This window comes from Strix uralensis, chromosome 1 (assembly GCF_047716275.1).
Source record: "Strix uralensis isolate ZFMK-TIS-50842 chromosome 1, bStrUra1, whole genome shotgun sequence".
NCBI lineage: Eukaryota > Metazoa > Chordata > Aves > Strigiformes > Strigidae > Strix > Strix uralensis.
In genome coordinates this window covers 92,385,408-92,403,944 of record NC_133972.1, presented here as the reverse complement: position 1 = coordinate 92,403,944, position 18,537 = coordinate 92,385,408, and the positions used below count along the sequence as shown (strand labels likewise).

At 35.1% G+C, this 18,537-nt stretch overlaps 1 protein-coding gene across 1 annotated transcript in view; it reads right to left on the bottom strand.

Moving 5' to 3' along the window:
- Positions 1-981: 981 nt before the first annotated feature.
- Positions 982-18,537, bottom strand: part of MARCHF11 (membrane associated ring-CH-type finger 11) — a 32,161-nt gene continuing 14,605 nt past the window's right edge. The window contains exons 3-4 of the mRNA XM_074893054.1: positions 8,594-8,786; positions 982-1,517 (exon numbers count right to left, since the gene is read on the bottom strand). Of these exons, the coding sequence (XP_074749155.1) occupies positions 1,195-1,517; positions 8,594-8,786 (516 nt within the window). The 3' untranslated portion in view covers positions 982-1,194. The remainder of the gene's footprint in view (positions 1,518-8,593; positions 8,787-18,537) is intronic.

The following is an 18,537-nucleotide window of genomic DNA, read 5'->3' as shown; positions in this document are numbered from 1 at the left end:
CAAGCTTTTTCATCTTATTTTCTCTCCCTGTCCTGTTGAGCAGGAGGAGAGAGCAGCTGGGTGGGGATCTGACAGCCAGCCAAGGTCAATCCACCACAAACTTTTAAGTAAGCTAGGACTCTCAGCGGGATTTCAGCCCTACTTTTTCATCGTGATGTTCAACAGACTTAATTATTAACTTCTAAATTATTTCCATTGCCATTTGATTAAATGATATTAGAATTTTTGCCGTGAGACAGAAAGAGAGAAGCAAACTTCACAGCATTGATTAGCTATCATGATAAAGATGAATATTGGCTCATTTTTAATATGATGATTCATTACCTGGCAAAATTAAGGCTCTTCATTATTTCTACTTCAGTTTCCATTAGGATTTATTATTATTCCAGAAGTTGTAATGTATATTTCTTCTTTTTTAAAAAATTATGGGATGTCAATGTCCTATAGTTAGAATGGTACTAGAAATTCACAGGCTGCTAAATTCAGCACCACTGCTCAAAAGGTAATGTCATTTCTGTGCAGATTTTAGAGACTCAAAAGGAAGTGCAAGACTCTTCCCCTTTCTCTGTCATACTTGTGTCTGACATCTTGCACATCCATGTGGGAGAGCTAAAAGAAAAGGAGAGTTCACAAGAGTTCGTGTTTGTAGAACACCCACTGAACTTCCTGCTTAAAGGCAAGGGACAATATATCCCTTACTTACTTTCATACTCCTGAACTGAGCTACAAACAACAACAAAATAAAGACAGAAAAGGAAGAATACTTGACTTGTGTCAACATTCTTTTTCTTTTTGGAAGAAGGTTGTTCAGTTTAATCCTCATGAAAGTGGGAAAAATAACAGTAGTGGATTAAAGCCAGAGTTTAAGAAAATACATTTAAATATTTTTTTACTTAAAAATGAGTTTCCTCATAATTCAAAGACCTAAGAGTTAAACTATATTGTATACACCTCAGGTACAAATTGATAAAAGCGCTAATAAACCAGACTATATAAAAAGCAAGAGACTTTTTTTTCCCCAGAAAAATGTATTTGTGTTTTAGCTGATCATATAAAAAGCATTAAATTTTAAAAAAATGTGTATATATATTTTTTCAAGTGTTAATGGTTTCACCATTCATCGTAACTACATTCCAAAGTCCTGTAACATCAGGGCACATTATCCTTATCTGTGTAGCACAGTGAGCATAACCTTTACACTGAGGTCACTCTCATCACTACTTCCCCAGAGCTGTTATCCTCTGATGAATCTTCCTGAGGTCTCATGCGGTTGAACAGATGTAACAATACATAGCCACACTGAAATCTTGGTGAGGTTAACTGTGTTGGATGAACTAAACTTCTGTTTCTAAATGCAGTCAGTGGTAACCACAATGTCCTTCCTGCTGAGGATTCTCCTCGATTGCTTTCTTCTATGTCTGTGGCTTTATCATAATTTAACACATCCCAGTGTAGATTCACAGCCCTCCAGCGCTTAAACACTCGATAAACAGATGCACCTTCATGTACTATCAGTCCTGAAATGAAGAAAAAAAAAAAAAAAAGAGTTTGCACAAAATGTCAGTGGATACCATTTTGAGATCAAACAGAGATGTAACACATTGTAATGAATCTGGTAAATGCCAGACCTCATTCAATTATTTGTAACTCTGCTAATTCAAATGATAATTCAAATCAATTGTACATATTCAATACAACTGGTTATTCATGTGTTTAAGATCGGGAGACGGGAACGTGCGGAGGAAATAAAATTGTTCTGAATGAAAGCTCAACATAACCAAGACTGGAATAATGTGAGTATGCCTAACTAAATAAAGTATTTAGATTTAAGTAAACCAATATAAAAGAACCTTACTGGCAGATTTCCAAATTTACTGTTTACGCTAGTGTTATCCTTGTTCATGGTAAGCCCTATTTATTTACTGAGATTTGTGCTGGTTTAAGTAGATCTTTAAGTAGGTTAGACTTTCTGTAATGAACAGGATGGTCTTAAATTTGTTTAAGAGTATTTTGTAGAATTCAGTACAGATACAAATTTAACTGTTTTCACATTCTTAGTTTAACTTGGGAGCACAGAAGATTTATGAAAACTTGAAACAGCTGTAAGTATAATGGCTTTCCTGTCTTGCTTCAGTAGAGCAAGAAGAAATTAAATGTCATTATTAACTATGATAAGCATGGCAAGGATGATGGGCTTTCTTTTTTCTCTTCAAAATTCAGTAGACAGAAGTTGAGAAACATATTTTTTATTGAGACCCAGGAAATATTTTAAAAGGTCCTTCAAGGAAAATACAGATTATCTGGAGTCCTCAACAGAACAATATGTTTATGAACTTCCATGTAGCTAATATTTATGCTTATTGTATGCATTCAAGCAATTTATTTACTTAAATGAAACTCTTCATTGTTTGTATGTATGTATATATGTATTTCTACACACACTCTTTATGTGCAAGTATTTCAAATATGGATTTACTGGGGAGACGCATGGGGCTTCAGCCTTCTTATTAGGTTTTTCCTCAACCAGCCTGGTAACTTACATGGTTCTGAGCAACGTCACATGTTTTCTCTGGCTCTCTGCTTTTGCCTAGCCAAAAACATTTATAAATTTTTTGTCCAGTGTGTTTCTTGTCTAAAATTTTCCTGTACATGGCCTATATGATATGTGGTGTCACAAGCTATGGTCCTTTATCCCAAGAGATTGTATATCACCTGTTTCTACACAATGAAATTGTGGTTTAAAAGTGTCTGAGGTCTCCTAGCATGGGTAACTGATACCAGGAAGGAGACTTTAATGAAAGATGACACAAGCAGAAAGGATGATAAAAACATTTATATGAACAGCAAACCTCAGATTCAAGTGCAGTGATTTGCAGATAGCAATGCCTACTCTAACACATTTTAAAAGATCATTACACTGAAAGATGGAGAAACACAAAGACTGCATTCAGAAGGACATGATAGCAAATGTAGCATCTCCATAAGACTTACAAGTTGCCTAGAATTTATTGAAGCATCCAATACAGCAAAACTAACAATTAACACTATAAACTTAATTAAGTGTTAAATATGCTAAATGTATTTTGTATCAGCATAGCATTTTAGTGGAAAATTTTCTTGATTGCAAGATTTTAATCTTTTCTTATATATATAAAGCAACAGGTTCTAAAAATCTAGCAGCCATGTTAATACATAAATGCACCTTTAAGAGTGGCTATATTGTCTTAAAAAGGATAAATGTGTTTGATCATGTACAGAATCCACAAACCAAATAAGCCATGGTTTTACTGCTGTGACAGAGATGCCCCCTTTTTTCTGTTGGGTTTCCTATAGAATGATAAGGGAGATGAGCATAATTTTCCCTCAACCTGTCACTGGATCATAGTATTCTTTGGCTCAATTTCCCTCAAGACTGTGATGAAGCAAAATTGAGAAAACCTATTTACCCCAATGTAAAGATTTTTGATACCTGCCTGCACTCCACTGAAACCTGAACAACATATTTCAGCATAGAGAAGGAAGTAGTTGAGAAAGGATCACTGAGGTACATGAAGTACATTTAAACAGTCAAAAGTATCCTCCCAAGATTATGACACAAAAAGTCATAGGACGACTTCTTTTAGGGAGCTCTTTTTTACTAGTTTTGAGCTCTCAGGATTTAGTGAAATTATGTTTTCAAGGTTTTTTCAAGAATGGCAAGGAAGAGAAGTTTTCTTTAAAGTGGAAACTGTTAGTTACATATGCTCTAAAAGAGCTATCGAACAAAGGATCAAATACTGTAAGGCTTGAAATAAAGTTGTCAGATTTGGCAATACTGAAGGAGCAAAGGAGTACTTTCATAATTCCACCCATAAAAATCTTTATTTCCCATCTGATAAAACTGCAGATTGAAAAAGACCTATGTAGAAGAGGCAAAATAATTCCAATAGATGATCTTCTGCCTTTTTGAAAGATATTTTCCAGGGGGACAGGGAAAGAAAGCTTTCAGCACCCACAGTTCCAAGATCAAAACAAGAGGAAATCTGGGTAAGGTTTAAATGCTGGACATTTGCCTGGTCCAGAGAAGTTCTGATGCTCAAAATATAAGTAGCTAGTCACTAAAGTAAAGCTGTAAGAAAATGGCAAGGAATTTGCTTTTTCTTAAGAGTTCCCCAGCAATGAATGAGGATATTAGAGAGAAAACAAGAATAAATCCATGAATAATACTGACTTGTTCCAAATACCATGATTTCAACAGCACAGAGGACATAGTTGCACAGTCCTAGGGAAAAGAAAAATTTTTTGACCCAGATGACCCCAAGAGGACGTGTTAGAATTCACTACGATTAGCTGTTCTGATGTTCTGTCCAATTAGTATCTACGAGGAACAGAGTTTTGGGACAATGAACCTGGCAAAATGTCCTAAGGCTCTAAGAAGACTTTACCTTCAGGATTTTATTTCTAAGATGTAGGGATTGTAGTGGGATCCAGACAATAGGATTATGGAGACATCATAATTTTCTTTTCTTTTATTGCCAAGTACTATGGAGTCTTTCACTCTATCCAAAGGATTTCTTGCCCTAAGTCACAAGACCACTTGAAATTTTCCTACAGAATGTCTTTACAAGCAGGCAACTCGTCTTAGTTCGTTCAGATTTGGCGGTATTAGGTTCCAATGTTGTCTTATTTATCACACTAATCTTACTTATAATCATTCAGGAATGGTCCTCCCAGAAACATCACAAACTTTTACTGGAGAATAAAAGGACCCTTTTCAGAACCAGACTTTACTACTGGACAAAATACCATGTCTTAATACTATTCTAGAGCTCACAGATATAAAAAAAACCAAACCAACAAATTGCTCAAAACATTAAAGTGAAACATGTCCACTTTAAAAACAGCAATATAACTCTCTCTAAACTGTTTAGAATTAGATCTAATGTTAGAAAAAAATACTTTCTGAGTAGAGCGATATTAAGCACAGCTACATGTGTTCATTATAAGTAACTTCAGCCTGTACATTTTTACAACTAAGGAGTTACATAAATGTTGCCAAGCATCAAGTTCCTTGGTGGGGAAGAAAGAGGCTTTCAGAAGGATATTCACACCTCACATTGGCTCCCATGGCTTACGCCCTTGCCATAGCACTACTGGCACCACTCATGTTTCTAGTGCAATGTTACAACAGCTTTCCATGTTCTAAAGGAGCTGCACTGTTGTTCTGGGATTGCAAGTGAGCCGTTATTATTTGTGAGAGATTTTGTTCATGTTACAACCATTTATGACTAGTAGTTATGATTATATTCCAGTGAAAATATATAAAATTATATGACTTCACTGTTAGGAGAAACAATTGCTGTGTCTACAAAGTAGAATGGCAAAGGCTTGGTGTATTGTCCTTCAGTGGCTAAATAAGAGTTTTATATTATTCATTCCTTTCACATTAACTCATGAACTCACTCCCTTTGATAATCCCTACATGGATGGTCTGATCCGAGCACTACCACTGCAATAGCTCTGGGTTCACAGGCAGTAGTTCTACTTGATTAAAACGGTCAAGGTTTGCCTTAGAAAAAGTTCTACCATCAGCAAGTTTCAAAGAGAACAGCTTTATGCCCATCTTAGATGCAGAAAAGTACAAACTAGTGACTTGTAGCGTTGAAACTAAGTTGGTAAGTAAAAACAATCCTGTTATGAAGAATTCTGGAAAAATTTAGAGTAGAACAAGGAGAACAATGGATACCAATAAAACATGTACATTGGAAAGAATAGAACACATTATATTGGTGATCTGTAATCTTTGGGATATTTCTCTTGGTGAAAAGTAAAACACGACCAAGAATTAAAATACAAGTTACATGTAATTTACTTGATAAGAAAGTGGGTGGTATGCTATGTATGGTATATACATTGGGAAAACAAATTAATATGTGCAAGTTTTCAAAGATGTCATGTAAATATGTCAGTACCTTTAGGCAAACTGCTTTTAAAAATAATGACAACAGAACATTTCAGAAAGTACAGATATTTACGCTTCACAAATGACCAAAAATATCTGTATTGTTTATGCAAACCTATACAGAGGCGTAACCGAAGGCAGCTGGAATAAGTCCTGGTCATACCACCAGTAACTCAAGCACTTGTGTTGAAATATGTGCTGCCATATGTCTGCATAGATATTTTATTGAAATAAAAGAGATTCCAGTGGGAGTATAGGTATTCACTCACTATAAATCCTGCTGAAAACTAAGAGAATGTCATGGATGACTAAACACAAATAAGAGGAGAGGAGATACTAAGTGAGAACTGTGGCTGGCTGTAAGCATTAGAAGCTTTATGATATAAGACATTATATATAATATGCAATGGTAAATTCATATGTTAATGTCTTTGGGAAGTCATCAGCATAATGGACCATGGGTTTTTTTAAAAGTATTTCATGAGTAATAATTACATCCATCTATTAATTTGAATTAAAACTATCAATTAAAATCCATCACTTTACGATGAAAGATAAAAATTGAATGAAGTTGAATATATTAATAAATATTTTCAAGAGTTACAAGAACTCCTGGTCTTAAAAGCTTACAGAATGCAGATTACTTGAAATTATATGCAGGATAAGGGGACTGAATGAATGTGGATCGTCAGAATTCTACAGTTTACCAAACTTCCTTTATACAGCTTCCTGAATTTCCAGATACAGTTTAGTAATGTTAAGTCATATCTGCACTGAATTTCATAATTACAAAACAGTGTCCAAATATGTTTCATTATAGTAATTTTCACATAAAAATTTCCATGTATTATTTATGATAGGACTATAAAATATGCATTTATGTAATTACAGGTAAGTCAGTTTATCTGGTGGGTGAAGACATCTGTACACCTTTGCTCCCCCATGGTGCCGGTTAGGCTAGAAGATCCATAGCCATGTGAGGTACACGTAGGTTCAGTAGCTTCCAGTCCAGAGGTGGCTTGAGCCTGGCTGCCTTGAAAGGCAGCTACATAACTGCATGTACCAATCTACTGAAGGCTCTCCTTCCAATAGTTGACTTCTATAGATAAATACACTAATACTTCTGATCACCCACAGGAGTTCTTGATTTACTTTGAGATTAATTTGGTTTAGGTGTTTTAGCAGTCAAAAATATGGAAAGAAATGGAAATAGTTTGAAATAACTGGTTATTCCAACTAATTGAGGCATACCAAAGGAAATTTTTTACAATTGTAATCTTTGTGAAAAAAACAGAATTCCACATAAATGAAATGTTTAGGATGCCTGAGCACATTTTGTCTTCACTTAGTGTCTTTTTAAACAAGAGCAAAAAGCTCAATATTGAGTGTTAAACCAGAAAAAGTGGTATTCAGGAATCAGCATGTAAGAGGACATACAGCTGAGTCCTTTTTTTCATTTAAAAGCTGAGCACTTGTCCAGAGTATTAGAGACCTAGATTCTGTTCATTTTTCTGTCTGAGAGGATTTGGGTTCACAGAAGAAAGGTTGTATTCTAAAATATTCCAAAGTGGGCTTCTTTTAGAAAAATTACAAAATAAACAGAACTGCTGATCCAGCTGAAATATAAATAGATTTACAGTAATGGCATGGTTTCAATAAAAGATGATATGCCTTTATGGTTGGAACAAAAGCCTTGATATTAGGAATCACTCTGTTTCTTTGCACCTTATTGAGCAGAATTCAGCACTGTCCTTTTGAATTGAGATTGGGATAACATCAACATTTATCACTCAGAAATCTCAAAGCAAATTGATATCAGATAGCATTTGACTTCTGGATTTTCTTGGAATTGCAATTCTAGGAATGTGGTTTAATTTTTACTGCAATTAAATTTTCTCTGTAAATAATCGTAACTATTCTAACAATCAATTTAAGGTTGTTTTAACAAATACTAAAGGGATTTCTATTTAAATATTTCTGGGTCCAATATATTTTCAGAAATTTCAGAACTGGTCAAAATAGCTCAGTAAATTGTATTTTATTTTATAAGATTTCAGCTAGAGTTAAATGACTTGAGGCTTTTTAATAGTAAAATTACTACAGCTAGCACTGTTAGAGTGTTTCATAACTGTTTCTGATGTACAAAGAACTCATGCCTGTCTTCTCTGTTCTTCTCTATTACTAGCACAGTGACCTATATAAGTCTGTGCAACTTAATTTTGGATACGTGGTTTGACAACACCTCCAGGGCTTCTTCTGCACTTCATGATGGTACAATCTAATGCAAAGTGGCATCAGTAAGAGACTTGACAGCATGTAATTTTACTAATTATTTTAATAATGTCTCTGTCATTTTCATCTATATAACTTCCTGAACTTTGCTAGCTGTCTATTTTTTCAAGAAACTGAAACTGATCCTGTTCTCACCACTAAGATCTTGGGGAAACATTGATGAATCAGAGAGTAAAGCTTCTTTGGTTCTTTTCTCTTTGCAGTGTTTGTAACACTGTAAAAAGCAGTATTTGCCAAAGGTATCAGCTGAGAATAAATCTGCAAAGAACTGGAGTGATCAATTATCGTGACCAATTAGAAAAATAGATATAGTCACAGTCTTAAACAACAGTCTGTGCTGTTTAAAGATTTTGAGCTTACCTATGCATACTAGATCCATAAAACCATACATTCCATAGCAGATTTGAAAAAGGATGTCCTTTCTTTGCCATACTGCATAAGGGCTGAAGGCTGACCATAGAAGCCAAGTCACACTTGCTACTAAGAACAGAGATCCTAGGATTACAGCAACCATCTGCACTTTCTCAACCAGTGTTATAGTAATGCTTTGCCACTAAAAGAGAAACAAAGTTGTATGAGATAAAAATGTTAATTTCTGTGATTGTACATTCAACTCCACTTTTTTCCTGAAATTAGAAATTATTTTAGTATTTATACATCTCTTTATAGATCTTTACTAATATCCTTGATACTGACATTTTATAGTTTTTTCCTATTTCACTTTTAGTTAAAGTGAAACTAAGAGTTGCTTTCCCATCCCCTCCAGCATCACTATCACCATCTAGCTGTGAACTTCAGAAGAGTTAATAGTTTTATTGCTGTTCTGAATACATAGACAGAAAATTATTTAGTCTTAGGAATGGAACCCAGCTTTTCATATTTGTTGGCTAATGAACAGAATAAAAAAAATGTTGGGAAAACAATTTTAAGTATTTTTTATGTTAGTGTGACAAGTCAAAAATGACAACTTTCCTTTCCATCCCACCTCCCTAAAGTCTGAAGCCTTTTTCCACTTTCTTGCTCCTCACCAAAGTAGTTCTAGACATACCAAGGGACTTGGACTTTTCTGTATAAACCAGTGTTAAGAGTACAAAGAGACACCTGCAGCCTAGTGTGGAAGCAACCTGAAGACTCAGGAGGAGCCCTGAATATAGGTAGCACAAACATTTCTTTTCAGTGCACCCCAATTATGTCTGCCTTTCCAGGGAAGGCTGTATCCTCCGTATGTGAGGTGACTCAGATTTATGGTGTGACAGGATTTAAATATAAAAGAGTATGCTTACTGAATTCTGTCAAGATAAGAATAGAAATAAAATTCTGTTAAAACAATGAGTCTCAAAAGCAAAACACGGCATAAGATTACCCTTAACATATATGGTCTTTGTTGGCCGTAATTGTCTATATTAGCTTGGCAGACTCCCCACTCTAGTCCCATCACCTGTTCCAGAGCTAGTATGCAGACTTTGTAGAATGCCATCTTTGCTGTTCCTAATTTTGAACATACCTGCCCTCTTTTACAGTTGCAAAAGGAAATAGGTGGAGTAGGCTACTGCAGTAAGGGCTTTTTCCCATCTGGCAGTAATTTTTCCTTTTTCCTGCTCTTTATGAAAGCTTACTCTTTTTACCAGCATTTGGGTACCCAGTACTGTATGATCACAAGATGATAGAATAATTCAGGTTGCAAGGGACTGTGGGAGGTCTCTAGTTCAACTTCCTGCTCAAAACAGGGTCAGTGATGAGATCAGACCAGGTTACTCAGGGGTTTATTCAGTAACACCTTGAAACCCTCCAAGCATGGAGACTGTTCAGCCCTTTGGGCAACCTGTTCGGCTTCTTGACTGTCCTCAGGTTGAAAAATGTTTTTCTTAAAAAACATTTTTCCTGATATCCAGTCTGATCCTCTTTTGTCCAGCTTATGCTCCCTTCCTCCCATCAAGCACCACTGTGAAGAGCCTGAGTGAGCAATGAGGTCCTCTGCCCCATTCTTCTCTTTCAGCTTTTTCCATTAACTTTTCTACCATTTCCTAATTTGCACATCTGGTGCAGCATGCCTCCTCTTGTTGCAGCCTTCTGAATATAATAGTACAAAAGCATAGCTGTACAACAATTTGTAAATTGTCTATCTTGAAATACTATCCTTTTATAATGAACTTATTAAACTCATACTAGCTACTTCTTTGAACTTCAGGGTTTGGAATGGGGCTATTCATATTAAATACCTTTTTTAAGGTAAAGCAACTATGGATACTTATTTTCTTTGTTAGATTTTTTTTTATAAGGTCAAAGAAGGTCATTAACGAGTGACACATGACAGAATGGTGTGAGCTTCTCATGGCTCAGGTATTGCTTGTATACAGGATTTAAATGTCAGGACTGAAGTTCATAAAATTCTCTTTAGACTCTATAGGGTTATGTTCAACACAATTATTTTTCATTTCTCAGCTGAAGCCACATAGTGTGACTTGGCAGAAAACTGTAAAAAATGCTATTGGTTATGTATCTCTTTCTATCTTCTTTCATTATCAGTGTGAGACAGACCTGTAATAAATTTGTTTGGAATGCCTGAAATCAAAGGACATTTACATGAAGTAAAGCTTTAACTGTCACAAAATATTAAACTGTCAAATTCATGGAAGAAGTGGCAATAAATTGAAAAGACTGTTATAACACTGAAATAAACAGCAGATCTTTCCCAGTGCGATTTCAGCAATGCAGACGTTCCTAAACTCACTTCAGCTTTTGATTTTCTTTGTTGTTTTGGGTTTTTTTTTAACTTAGAACGCTCATAATTATTCTGCAAAGATAGCACTGAACAGAAGGAAGAGTAGTCCAAATATTTGGAATAAGTAAGTAATGTAGCATGCAGTCTAGATAAAAAGCCCATCCCTTATTCTGGTGTTGTCTGACAATTAATTTCTATTCCTATCTCCCACTCCCAAACAGAATCAACCCCTTCTAGCATCTTCTTCCATCTCATGAGGGCTTTTGTTGGCTTTCCCCAAACTTCTTCTTTCTAGAAAAGCTTGACCTTTAAAAGTCTTAAGAAACATATATTTGATCCTCACCTCTTCCTAGCATCTTCTCAAGAATTATTCTAGTTATTTTGCTATCCTCCTGATCAGATGAATTGTCTGTCAAGAATGCAAGCAATTGAATCTCTCAACCTCAATAAATTCATTAATTCCAAAGAGTCAACATATTAGCGTGTTACCAACCAGGAAGTGGAGCCACCCCCATTACTGAGAAAATGCACAAGCATTCCACGGATTGTAGTTCCTAACTCCTTTGCCTTTAAAAATCAAGGAACAGTTAAAACAAACACAACAAAATAAAACAACCAAGAACCCCAAAAGGGGGTTGCATGTTTTCTTCTATTACTCATCTACTTTGGCCTTTGGGGTATTCACAGACATTCTTCTACAAAAGAAACTGTAGTCCTCCACCTTCCTCATTATGAAGGTCAGCAATAACCAAGCAAGTTAAACATTTCAGGAAAGTTTCCTCCCTGTTAGTGTAATCTGTAAATTGAACTAATTGATGAAATCCCACAGTAGATAGAGGAGGAAGGACTGTGCATAAGATGGAAGGCATTCAAGAGGCCCAGAAAGTTTTATGCGAAACTGCTAACTTGCCTCCTAGTGCTAGGCAGTCTGCCATAAGAATCCCCCACCCTAAGAGTGATAGGGTGGGATGGATTTATATTAAGCTCTAAAACGTGATCAGTTTTGGGACCTTGGTTTCTGTGTATGATGTCCCTCCTTAGTGCCAAAGGCAAGAAGACTGTGGATGTTCCTGATGGCTAACTTACCTCAGCAGAAATTTCCTCCTCCTTGCCCTCCTCCAATCAGTTTTGATTCAGAACAGTCTGAGATTGCCTCTTGGGAAATGAATGTCTTGATTTTTTTCCCATAAGTTTTATTGAGTTTGTGTACAAATTATAAAAAGCAAACAGGTCTTACTGAGATAGGCATATTTTTCACATAACGAAGAAGGTATTCTGTAGTTATTATGTTATTCACATGCAAATAAGTTTGGAAGGTTCAGTCCTTTACTTAGCCACGGACAGTATTAGCCATTAGGCAACAAGAGGAACTACATAGGACTGTATTGTCTGGTGGCATTGCATTTCATAACAGGGCTTATGAAGAGGAACTGAAGTTGTGGTCACACTGTTTTCTTCTAGTTTTACTCACAGCATAGCTAATATGTGTAGGTATACACTCTGACAGACACCCAGGAACAGAAGACTCTTTTTCTAAGAGCAAGATTCTTGTTATAGTATCAAAAGCCGCTTAAGCTTTATTTGATTTCTCACAATCATTTAGCTTATTGTATGCCCTGTTACATGTTGTTATAATCACTTCACCTTTTAATGTCAAATTAATGGCTTACAATAAGCAAGTCACAAAAATGATGTAGTGAAAATAATTCAGTGATAGTTAATGTTGAGAAATTGCATTTAGAGTTTAACAGACTGAATTATTTAACATTCCAAATTGAATGATCTCATTATTAGCATGTCACAATTTAAATCCATTATTTCCATAAAAGCATTTCTCATTTTCTTCATATAACTTGTCTCATAACTCTTAATTGTTCATGATTATAAATTATATTATGACTTCCTAATTTGTTTTTGTCATTTGCTGACTATACATTCCATAATCAGTAGCAGTTCTTTTAGCTAAGTATTTTGCCATGTTAGAAAAGATCTCTACAGCCTTTTAGTGTCAGCTTCTGTAAAGTACATGACCCTAAAAAATAAGTATTATGAGAAAGATTACAATTTTTGCTTAAAAACTAGAAAGGTTAAATATTTTGTATCTAGATAACTGTAATACTGTAATTTTTCAGATTCATAAAAAATTCTCATTTAAATTTCTATGAAATAGGATTCCATTTCATATTTCTTCCTATCGTATCTGTAGTGTTATGATATACCATGTCCTCTCTGTTGTCCATGAAAAAAATGCACTTTAATATACAATGATGATGAAATCTTCCTTTGAAAATGGTGCCTTCATAAACAAAATATAATTCATGCTTCTGATTTTAATGTAATACTGTCTGTTCCTTGAAACTTCCTACACTTTTACTTCTAGTGACACTTCATTATGTTTGGCTCTTTTAATCTTTTATTTACTGCTGGTCTTCCTTTCATGAATCATTTGGGAGTCTAGTATGTTAATGGTACACTACAGTTCTAATGCTGACCCCAGAAACATTGCTTCCTCTTTTCATCTAAGGGCTCTCTCAAGCAGAAATACTGCATAATTTCTTATTTTTTGAGGTTGAGACTTCCAGAATTTGAAAGAAACATATTGCTTTGATGGACTAATTGTTAAAGAATAAAGTTAATATTGTTATATGAATGTCCTTACTAACATAAAGATGGATATAATATTCAAAGATCTCTCATCTTTGAGATAAATTGATATTAACCTGGCTTTTTTTAATAGCGCCTTGTAAAAGCTCATTGACTATTATAAAATACATGGCAGAAAATTGATCTAAAAAGTACAGACTGAGACTGTGCTTGCTTGTACTTAGAATACATTACATGAAAAATGTCTGCAATGAAACTACACGTTTTCCTACATCCTTAATAAAGAACATATGAAATTTCCTTATGGCCCCCCAAACGTGTACCAGCTTCAACTATCCAAGTTTGAAATCCACCAAAATTCCTTAAACCAAAGAGCTGTTGGCGGTTACTCCACTCTGTTGTCTCAGAAACACATCTTATTATGGACACTGTTGACTGAAGCCTCCCATTCCCTCTAGTCAGTCTGGAACCCATATTTTATATAAAAGTAACTAAAAATAGCTGGCAGTGACCTATTATAACATGATTAACCTGAAGACATATCAATTATATGACTTCTAAAAAGTTTTTGTTAGATTGCTCTAATTGCTCTGATTGGTAGAATCAGACAGCTCTGACAAGAAGTTCTTTCCTACTGTCATTCATTATGCATAAGAGGGTTTTGCAATCTGTGTGTGTATGAATACAACTCTTACAGAAGCAAAAGAACACAATGATTTAAGTCCAACAATCTATTTTTGAAATGTCTGTTCCTTACTTTATCTTGTTAGTAGCATAGATGATTAAGTAATTAAGTTTTCTAACATGTTTTGCAGTAAGCACCTCATGATTTAACATGCAGTGATATTGTTAACTTATTGACCAGGATGGATAGAAAATGTATAGTTTTGAGTACACACACATACACACACACACAAACATTTGAAATCCCATTTTTGGCTACAGGCTTCTATTTTTATGTCTTTTTTAAAAAAAAAAAAAAAGAATCAATGCCACAAAAATTGCAGCTCACCATTAATGCTTACCTATTTTGATAAATTATTAAGACATAAAGTGCCTGTAGTCATAATGCCCATTATCTTTTCATGTATCAGAGAGCTCATGAATACAGATAGTTTGGCTTGTATGTAATTTCTCAGTCTGCTTGGAAGGCTGACAAATATTTTACTTGGGACATTCTAAAAGCATAACATTTACTGTGGAGGTACTGTCCATTCGTGCTTCACACATGCAATTTAGTTGATAGTTCCTGGAAGTGTTGGCTTACTGCATGTACACGACTGAGCAGAACATCTACACCTACAGTAGATGCATCTCGGATTTCTGAGTGCCCAGAAGTCTGGACCTCCCGAGCAATGTACAAAATCTTCACATTTTATTACATTCACCTTTCAAAATCTTACTATTTATTAAGCAGAATAGTTTAACATTTTATCTTATAATTTTTTAATTATGATAGAATCAAGATCTGAGACCACAACCAAAGCTGTGGTGAAAACTGTATTAGTCTTACATTACTTTTGCTCTGAGAAATTATTGGTAGTTATCTTCTGCTGCTGGCCAAATAATAAAAGGAACGAGGCAAAACTGCAGGACTGTGTGACCATTTTCACTCTCTTACGAGACAGAAAGGGGGTATTTAGTTTTAATGGTACACGGAGGTGAACTCCCTCTCCACTTTGAGGCATTCAGAGTTTCTGAAAACATCAACTCCTGTTGATTAAAACAAGGATATTAATCCTGTGTGTTAATCTTCCTGTCTATTAAAATAAGGGTTGTAATTTTACCCAGTCTCAAAAGAAAGGCTGGCCCTTTACTAATGATCATATTTGAATCAGGAATCATTTCACAGTATCTAATATAGTATTCTCAACACCTAAAAGCATATGAAACAAAAATATGAAACCTGCTAAATGTCCTATTTGTACCAAGAAGTAATTTTTCTAATTCCTGATTTTCATTACGAATTGCCTGTCAATCCACTAGGATCAAATTCTCACCAAAGTATGTACCACAGGGTACTTAAAAATCATGGTGTGTTGTAGAGATGTATCTGTGAGAAATATGTAAGGTTAAAGTGAATTATTCTCTACAAGTCAGCTTGTAACTCATATGAGACTAACCAATTAAGTTTAGCTTAGTGGCTTAGTTCATCAGTAGTTTGAACATTCCATGGACACATGTATATTTGGTGAAAGCCAGTGAATGAAAATTAACACTCTGTGTTAATAAATACTATTCCTACTGTAAAGTAGAACAGTTCAATTTCTGCTGCAGCTTTATGGGAAATACTGAGTTTCACTGCAATCTAGATGTACTCTTGATAGCATTATCTGAGAATTAAATATGAATGAATGGAGGAAATTAAAGCCTCCCATGGTTGTTGCATCCTTTGCAACTTAAAGATGATCTGCAAAATTAAACTGAAAACTTAGCTCAAGCATTGACTGTCATGTTACGGATAGGTCCACATTCCTGGAAGAACACTGAGAAAAAAAAAAAATACATTGTTCTAATTACTCAGAGGAAGTAAGTCTCAGCAAGATTATAAACTAGTTGTGTGAAGGAGGTATTAACAATTTTCATTCTGTCTAGTCACTTAGGAGGTTTAACCATGCTTTGCTTAAACGGTTCTGTACTTCTCTTTGGACCCAAACAGACAGTATCAAAAAGGGTTCTGGAGTTGCTTCTTCCTTCTCTCCTGGGAAAGGAACTGTTTGTAAATTCTAGCTAAAACTGTTGAATATTTTTAACTGATAAAAATGCTGAGCATGAGGCTAAGAATGTGCAGCTCATTATGAGATTAATGCACTCACCAAAGATGTGTAAAAAATTGCTCAGCATGGAGGGACAGAACAAGTCTCTTCCACAAAAATAAATGCCCTGGCCACCTGCCAGTATACAGAGGGATCATCTATTCTTGATCGTTTCTGTTGATGTCTTCTTGTCTCCCTTATTGAAAGTATTCAAGTATTAATTCAATTTCATTTACTGAAACTCACGTTTCATCTGCTAGCTGGACTATCTGAAAGTGCTGGGTACTCTTTCTCTTGTCTTTTTGACTCTATGAATAATTAAGTAATTTTTACAACCCATACAAAGAAACACAGAAGGTTTATCTGAGAACTTTCTACACCCTAATGGTTGGTGCACTCCTTTGTGAGGGACCTTGACTCAAACCTGTTGTTCACCCAAGTTAAAGTGAGGTTTTGAACTTCCACCTCTAAAGATATTATTTTAATAACTGAGATTTACATGGTATTCAGGATATTCAATAGTAGAACTCCTTCCAAGTAATTTACTGGCACACTTCCAGTTCCCACACAATACAGAGATGTTCACTGAACCAAACAGAAAGCAAATGAAATTGATTCTTCTCTTCACATCACCTCCATAGGAATGAGTAGGGAGATGATTTTAGTATGGTACAAAGCATCAGGAACCATTTCTGACACTGGCCTATTTCAGTGTGTTCTGGATGCTGAAAAAGAGGCCATGGAAAGGCCTTTCCAGGAAAAGAACCATACAAATGATGTGAAGGTGGAAGAAATGCCATACAATTGGAATTTTAGACTTCAAAGTTTCCAGTTTACTGAACAACTGAAAGAGGACTCTTCTGAAGTATTTAAGTACTGTAAAAGGGGTAGAAAATGCTAAGTATTACCGTGTTTTTCCAATCCAGGCACAACACAAAATGTTGGTTAGATGATGGAGCCAAAGGATGTAGATTTACAAAAAAAAAATCAATTGGATAAGCACAATTAAGAAGTTGTAAAGCATCGATTACCAACATTTTGTTTAAAGTACACAGCATCTACTGCTTTCCACTATCTGCTTCTAGGCAGTCTATGAATCTAAAGACATGAAATCAAGTAGTGCATCACCGTCTATTGTCACTGTATTCCCCTGCATCCTGCAGCAACATTATTCACATCTGATATTTGGGGACTTCACAATAGTTCTGGCACAGAACAACTCTATACCCTTGGTTAGGATCTGAAGAAGTACCTTCACTGCCCAGTCTTCTCCCTATTGCTATATGGCAATGATGTGTTTCAGCAGTGAAGGGTATGACCTCACCAGAAAACAACTGAGTACAAATATTGGCCTCTGGCTTTTTTGGCCCTGAACAAAAACTGATTCACAGAATGGGATCAGACTTTTCATGTGAAAATCTGGAAGATGCACAACACAAGGGAAGAGACAATCCTGATTTCATGTTCTTCTTTGTAACATGTAAAACAAAGGAAACTTCAGATTTTGAGGGCAACAAAAAGACTAAAGAAACATATCCTGAGTTCAGAGGTAAGGTTGTTGCCTTGTCTAATCCCCAAGCAACGTTATGTGTATCTTGGGTGAAGGCTAAATGATGATAAGAATACCAAGGTATTATCTACTAGCATGTAGCCATGAAGAAGACAATCCTGGGCTCTGGTTTGTACAAAATCTGGCAGAGCTTGCTCTAAAAGTCAATTAGAATGTAATTTATTAGATTAGCAAATCAATTAGATTGATTCTGTAATCAATTAAGTTAGCAATAAATCTTCACTTGAAGACAATTTAGTCATAATTATAAAATTTTAGACTGTGAAAATGAATACGGTAAATAACATACTGCTTGAAAATTTGGCCTAATGGAAGAATTCGCTTATTTCATTGTTTCCTATATTACATATTATGTATAAAAATTAAAACTTGATATAAACATATGCACAATACATTTATAATTATAAGAATATAATGTATGCTTACTACAATTATTAATAAACATATTTTCATTATTAAGTTGTTAATTAAAAAATCTAATAAACAAAAATTTTAAAAGTCAGTTGCCTTAGTTTTTTCAGGTACTGCTACATGATCACAGCTACAAACTAGTAGGTACTGTTGTTTGAATCAGTAATCAAATTTCTTCTGTTTGGGGTAGCCATGGTTTTGACCACCAGTTACTTATAAGACTCCATTTTTAAGACATGAA